Source organism: Micropterus dolomieu, linkage group LG23 (assembly GCF_021292245.1).
Source record: "Micropterus dolomieu isolate WLL.071019.BEF.003 ecotype Adirondacks linkage group LG23, ASM2129224v1, whole genome shotgun sequence".
NCBI classification, from domain to species: Eukaryota; Metazoa; Chordata; class Actinopteri; order Centrarchiformes; family Centrarchidae; genus Micropterus; species Micropterus dolomieu.
The window spans coordinates 802,744-810,320 of record NC_060172.1 but is presented as its reverse complement, the minus strand read 5'-3'; the positions used below and the strand labels follow the sequence as shown (position 1 = coordinate 810,320).

General features: G+C 36.9%; 1 protein-coding gene across 1 annotated transcript in view; it reads left to right on the top strand.

Annotated features, from left to right (window-relative positions):
- The window catches only part of LOC123963583 (23 kDa integral membrane protein-like), a 13,911-nt gene extending 6,641 nt beyond the window's left edge, over positions 1-7,270 (top strand). Inside the window, exons 4-9 of the mRNA XM_046040527.1 lie at positions 1,180-1,254; positions 2,119-2,214; positions 2,774-2,868; positions 3,704-3,809; positions 5,345-5,428; positions 6,984-7,270. Coding sequence (XP_045896483.1) covers positions 1,180-1,254; positions 2,119-2,214; positions 2,774-2,868; positions 3,704-3,809; positions 5,345-5,428; positions 6,984-7,106 — 579 coding nt within the window. The 3' untranslated portion in view covers positions 7,107-7,270. The remainder of the gene's footprint in view (positions 1-1,179; positions 1,255-2,118; positions 2,215-2,773; positions 2,869-3,703; positions 3,810-5,344; positions 5,429-6,983) is intronic.
- The last annotated feature ends 307 nt before the right edge of the window (positions 7,271-7,577 follow it).

The window sequence follows — 7,577 nt, the reverse complement described above, 5'->3', positions numbered from 1 at the left end:
GGAAATTACTTTACTTATATTTAAGTACTGCAGTTGTACATTTGAAATACCTTCCTACCTTTCTGATAGGAAGCCTTCTTGAGGTGGTATAAAACATTTCTTCTTATATTCTGATTTGAGTTGTGGACAACTATGACCACATGAATTAAAAAAATTAAACATTTCACTGCCCAAGTCAGCTATAACACAAGTCTTGTTCATCAGACTACATGCTGTACAGTATTTGTGGACAGATTTTGTCCCAGGATTTATTATGCATTTCTTCTTCTTCGTTGCATGATTTAGAATAATAAGGTGAGAAATGGGTCTATTCTGAGTTCATCCTGCACTGCAGCAGCTAATAAAGTCCATTTAATCCCAAAAACGCTTTTCTTTTAGGCAGGCTGGAGCAGAAAACAACTCACCTTTCTCAAGTTGTACAGTAATGTCACATGTGTATGAAGGTGGATCAAACAAGCTAATCTTAAATGTCAAAGTAGAGAGGAGCCTAGTAGGCCTATTTATTTTCATTCATTACACAAGATCAATTTCCTGCAGTTCTGTGTTCGTATAAATCGCTAATTGAAAACTCTGTAGGTCAGAGTGTCCACGTGAAAAGAGAAGGAAGACATGGCTGGTAGTGTCTTAAAACAGAGTTGCTAAACACCTCAGCGCACTGAAGGAAGCCGTCTGACTGTGTGAGGAGCAGCTCGTTGATGTAAAAAGGACAGGCAGAAATAAATACCATGGTTGAAAATAAATAGGGTAGAAAATGCAACGCAAGAATAAAACAGACAAAAATATTAAAACACACACATAAATAAATACATTTAAAAAAGTAGTAATTAATAAATGAAGTTGAAGATTATAACGGACAATAAATAAATAAGGTAATTAAAATAGATATATACATTTATGTCTCCTTGTATAATTTAATTACTACCTACATTTATTTATTTACTTTATTTTTTTGTTTATTTAATCGGATGCTTATTTATTTATTGAGCATTTATTTATTTCTGTATTTCTGAATGTGTCAGGATCGGTCCTCCATATAAACCAAGTCCTCACCAAAAATTTTATGATATACACAAAAGGGACTTGCGTTCTCTCCCCTAAAGGAAGGAGAGTTCCCACAACATGAGTAGTATATGTCCAAAAACACAGGGGGCGGAGCTAACCTGTGATTATCTTCTCCAGTTTTCTGCTCTGATATTCGTGGAGTTTGTGGCTCTGATGATTGTGGCCTCGCCGCTGGTTCAGGTTCAAGTTCAGGTAACTCTTCCTCTTTGTCTCTGTCACCCTTGATTAGTGTATAATCCCCTCTCAGCAGCCACTGGTGCCCCCTACAGGCTGCAGTGTTCATCACAGCCCACAATGTGAAAGTGTTAAACATTTCTTGATCGTGATCATATTTTTAGCTGCTAAAATCCTCATGACACCAGCAATTAGAGAATTGTCATGTACATTTAATTTCAAGAGCACAAAAAGCAGCTACACATTTATTATGTGGAAGTGATAACATGCTTGTAACAACAAAATAGGTTGATTGTCCCAAAAACTTCCCTACCAGTCAAACCTTTTAGAAGACCACCACTTTTGCAGTTTTTATTGAAATATAACTAGTTAAAGTCAAGTGAAAACCTTAAAAACGGTACAAAAGTATGCTGCAAACTGTTCAAAAAATTTTCATTGTTTATCTGTGGTATCAGAGTACGGTCTAGACCTGCTCTTTTATGAAAAGCGCTGTGAGATAACTGTCGTTGTCGGTCTTTATAAATCTGGACGTGTGTTCCCAACTTGAAAGAAAAGTATAGTGGGCTGAGTGAATCAATCAGGACCTTTGAGAACTTTTATTTACTAAAAGGAAGCAATACTGACCTGAAGTTAGGAGACAAATTTTTTGTATTTTGGGACAAGTAAGCCACTTTAATCAAAACATTTAATTGCAGAAATTGTATTTATATGGATGTTGAAAGCAGGTTAGAGGTTGATTTTAATGGTTAAAAACTACATTTTTACAAACTGTAAACTTTTGATTGAGAAAGCCTAAAACTTGTGGTCGTAGTAAAATCTGTCTTTACTGTTTCTAACTCTCCATCAGTGTTCCTCTGTATTGTTTTGTATTCTGTTGTGCAGATGGACAGTGCAGTGGAGGAGGTGTTTCTGAATGTAACTCCCCTGCACAGAGCAGAGCGTGACATCCAGAGTGAACTAAACAAACTCCAGGCCTCGGTAAGAGACAAAGAAATGCAAAGGAAAGAATGCAATGAAACATATCTTGTTTTAATCCAGAAGGAATCACATCAAAAGATCACAATTTAGAGAAACATGTCTGTCACAAGTGGGGAAAGATGGTTTAAATTGTTGCCGGTGCTGTTAGTCCAGCTTTAGGTCTCTTAAATTAACAGAAGAACATTGTCACAAATTTAACACGTTACACAGAACAACTGCTGAAAACAATAAATCAAATACATTTTATCCTCTCACAAAACACACAAACTCCCAGCAGAGAACAGGGAAGTTGCACAGAGTTACATAATAATTAATCCCTGCATGACTGTTGGAGAGTATTTCACTGCTGATGAAATAAAAGCGGGTTTTAGTTTTAACTCCACATCTGACTTTCCAAAAGTCTTAGTTTAATCTTAGTTTTAAATCCAAAGTGATCATTGATGTTTTGAAATTGCTGAGTTAAAGATGTGTTTTTTTTAAATTTGACTAGTCAGAAGATCACTGAAGATAACGTGACTTTGTGTTTTAGTGAGTGTCTGAATGTTTGTCTCTTTCTCAGGACTCTTGCTGTGGTTTGAGAAGTTTTGAGGACTGGGAACATCAACTTCCTTCTTCCTGTTTCTGCACACCTCCTGCCTCCGACCTGCAGCAGAGGTAAAACATTCAAACCTCTAAGAATTTCTGGATTTAATGGCGTTTTAAAGTTAATAAAAGAGCATTCGAGCTTATAGTTTAAGAGTCATTTTTTTCTTAGTTTTGAGGAGGATTTTTCATCTCTATTTTACGTGTATACACACATTTCCAGGCAACTTGTTGAGTTTCTAGTAAATTTTGCTACTTTTGAATTTTGGCTTTTGAACCTCTAGACGAAGATTTCAAAAAGAATTTGTGGATATCCAGAAGAGTTAGAGTTTTTCCTTGTGCTTAAGCTTCGGGAAGAATATCCATTTCTATGATTTGATTTACTCAAAGGGGTTTTGAGAGAGTTTTCTTCTTGAATAGTTTTGGGTTTTACAAGAATTTAGACATCGACTTTATGCTTTGTAACTTGTGGTTTGGGAAGTTCATAAAAGGTGTTGAGTTTTTGTACGACTTTGCAAATTAAAAAGGTTCTTTAATATTTCTGATATATTATATTTCTGTGATATTTCTAAATATTTTAAAGCTTTTTGCATAGTTAGGTTTTTAAGATGAATTTCTAGAAGAGTTTAAGCTTTTCTTAAAGTGTTTGCGCTATTAGAGGTATTTCTGTAAGAGTTTAGATAGATCTGCAAGTTAGAGAAGAATTTAAAACTTTTAGAGTTTACAATAAAATTTTTCAATGTTTTGGGGATTTTATGGCAGTGGAACGACGGACTAACATTAACATCCTTAGGCTCCTGCACTATAGGGACAAAAAAATAGTAAAATGTAAAAAAAAAAAGAATAAGTTTTTTGATATGTTTTTGTGCCTCTGGTCTTGATTTAAGCTTTGTTCCTTCTCTCATAGCTCTCAGACTGGTAACTCCAGCTTAGAGGGGCCTTGTGTCATGGTGGGAAGTGACATTTCCCGGGTGACAACAAAGCTAACAGATAAATTATGGGTTCACTCCAAGGTAACAAAAAATGGTCTCCTTACTTTCCTTCTTCCATATTTCTTTTTCACACTCTTCAACTACTTCTTTGTTTATGCCATTTTTTTCTTCCTTCCCACTTTCTCCCTTTGTTGTGCTCAATTTCTATCTTTTTTTTCCCCTCCTACCCTCTTATGCTGGTTTCACACACACACACACACACACACACACACACACACACACACACCCCGTGATGCCAGTGTGGCATGTTTACAGAGTCAATGCAAAGATGTGGATTGAGATTTCCTACTGGGTGGCTGAAGGGAATGTGATGTGAACGACCGTGCAACGCTCCATCGCATGGGTTGAATGTTTTCAACTCGAACGTGAAATTCCTGTGATGCTGTGACAGGAACAGACCCTCTGCTCGCAGATAAGCTACTGAGCTACAGGGAGCTCTGGAGGAGAGAGCTGGGGCAGTGCCAGAGATTTGGACCAATAAATACCTGCAGTCTGACTGGATTCTGCTCTGATAACGGAGCAGCTTAACAGCAGGAGGAGCTCTGAGTTAATTACTTTTATTACAATACCTTTTTACTTGTATTTTGGAGATTAAATCGTTGACTTTCACTTGCAATTCTCAGCAGCGAACTACTGAGGCTACTTAAGGCTTGTGCAGACTACACAACTTGAAGTCGTGGCGTTCACACTACGTGACTGACTGGTTAGAGGGGTCACTCACTACACGAGCTGAAAGCGGCGGAGTCACCCGACACTGGTCTCCAAACCACGTTTATTCAAGAACACACACATGAAATGTGAAACGGGAAATGACGCAAACCTACACACGAAACAGCTGTTTATAATTTCTATCTTTATAATAACAAAGACAAAATTTGAGTGAAAGAATGGATTAGCACACACAGGTAGCAGAGATCGTCTGAGCTACTGAGCGACTCGGCGATGTGTCAGAAATGTGTCGGGAAGCCAATGTGCCAAGTTGTCGAGTAGTTCACACATAAAAACTGGCGACCGCCGATCAATCGCCCGATTTACTCCAGATCACAGCCTGACGCTGGCCGAGCAGCAAATCGGGCTAAAAATCGTGTTGTGTGAACTAGGCTTTAGAGAAAAGTAAGCGAGGATGAACTACCAGAAAAAGTGTGTGTTACTTGATTCCAGCTATGGTTGTACTTTACTATGAAAGAAGTTAGCATAGATCAGCCTTGATCGATTCAAACTCCATTCGGAAAACGTTTTTAAAGTTGTAAGATTATAATTTTGCTTACAGACCTGACAAAGCATGACTTAATATTTTTAACAAATCAGCATCATGTTATTTTGGCATCATTTATAGCAACTAAATCACAGCAAATTGTTTCTTTGTTATCATACAGCTGTAGTAATTGAATTTGGAATTTGCATTGAATGTGAAACCAGCATAAGTCTCCCTGTGTTTGTCTTTGTTTTCTTTCAACAGTGGAGGGTAAACAGAGGAAATTATGTTTGCCTAATGTACATCAAATGTAGATAAAATGTTTTTATGAATGCCGACCTTTGACATCTGTCTGTGGCAGCCCTGCGGTCCCATCCTGAAGAGTTACCTGAGCTTCCCCATCAAACTCAGAATAGGAATCATTTCATCCTTCGCCACCATTACGGTACATCATTTAACAGCTTCCCTTCTCAAGTTAACACAAAGGCACCAAACTGGCAGGTCTTGGGTTAAATAAAGTAACTGAACTAAATACATGAAAAGGAAAAGTCTGGAAAATCAACTATAACAAACAAACAGCATCACATATAGTTGACAATGTACAGAGGGAGAAAATTACAGAAGATACTAATTTCTAGATTTTAAGTTTCTAAAAGACTTTACATAGATAATATCTAGATTTAGAAAAAAAAAGGTTTACTGGAGAGTTCATGGTTTTTGGAAAAATTTACAAGATTCTAAATAAGTTTGTTTCTAGAGTTGCTGTTGCAGCATGTTTTTGTAAATGTTTGTTTTGGAAGTTTTTACACGACAAAGGTTTACATCTTTGAGTTTAACTTTCTGCACGCAGTTCATTTTTTGAAGTGTTAGGAGTTTATGGATTAGATAAAAACAAGTTTATGTTTCTACACTCAACAAAATTATAAATGCAACACTTTTGTTTTTACCCTCCATTCATCTTGAGCTGAACTCAAAGATCTAAGACTTTCTTTATCTACACAAAAGGCCTATTTCTCTCAAATATTGTTCACCAATCTGTCAAAATCTGTGAGTGAGCACTTCTTTGCTGAGATAGTCCATCTACATCACAGGTGTGGCATATCAAGATGCTGATCAGACAGCATGGGTATTGCGCAGGTGTGCCTTAGGCTGGCCACAATAAAAGGTGTACATAGAGAAAGTCTTAGATCTTTGAGTCCAGCTCATGATGAATGGGGGCAAAAACTAAAATGTTGCGTTTATAGTTTTGTTCAGTGTAGAAATGTTTCTAGCACAGTGAGTTTCTGGAAGTGTTTACATTTCTTGAACCAGTCTTAATGAAAGCCTATGAGTTTTTGTATGTTATGTGTGTCTAGAAAAGTTTGGTTCTTCAGAAGTGTCAGAGAGTTGATAGTTTACAAAATTATACAAGTGTACGTGTTTTGGATGACTTTCTAGAACACTATGTATCTGGAAAAGGTACAAAGTTTTAGTTTGTAGTTTAATAGGTTTCTAGGACAGAAAAGGAATTTCTGGAGGTATAATTTAAGGTATAAAATGAGTTTGAAGAGGACAGTATATACACATTTCGGATGAGTTTGCAAAAAGTGTTAAGAGTTTGCTGAGGAGATTTAGGATAAGTATGTGTTTGAGAGTTTCTAGCAGGGTTTCTGGACTTTTGACTTTGAGTTTCTACAATAAAAAAAGATTCAACATAAGATTTCAGCTAAAATGTTATTTCTTCTTGTTTGTCTTCATTATATCCTGAAAAATTGTACAAAGACGATAAACTTAAAATAATATGTTGGAAATAAAGCATTGAATGGCAAAAGAAAACAAGATTTGAGTTTTTAGAAGTCATCTAGTTTTGAAAATGGGTTACAAATATTCTGAATTGGCTTTTGATTGGCATCCAGGCTAATTTCTTGTCAAATGCAACGAGAAAACAAGCAATGCAATGCATAACAGTACATATCACATGATTCCCAAACATAATGAATAGCATCGTGTGTGTTTTGCAGATGGCGGCCATTGCTCTGTGTCTGGCGTTGGGCCTGGAGGAATACTGGAAGAAGCCTCCAGTTGAAACTACAGTCGATGACTTCAACAGAGTGAAATACGAACCCAAACCCTCGCTCACCTGACCTTTGACCCCTCATGCCAAAACCAAGGCATCAATTCATACTACTGGCAAGACTTCAATAAAAAAAATATAAATACTTTCGGGAATCTTAAGTTTTTTTGCAAAACAGCGTGTGTGTAATCATAGGACATCTCTAAAGATGGTGCCAACTCACACACACACACATCTTGATAATATAACAGTAAAAGGTAGACAAGAACCCCAAGAAGTGGGGCCCCTGCAGGGAGATTTTCAGGTTGATGTCATTTCAACAGACGTTTTTAGTGGGGGATCTGCAATTTGAGACGGTCAGCCAGCTCTTGAGGCCCCAAGTGGCTGTCTGCTTTGCCTGTTCATAAAAGTCATCATCAGGTTTAATGTAAGTTTAAACTGTAAAGGGGTAAAACAAACAAAAAAAACAGCCAGAATGCTTAGCGAAGAAGCTAAAGAATTTTTTTTCTCTGTTTCTGAACCGATATTTGAAAACTTCAAC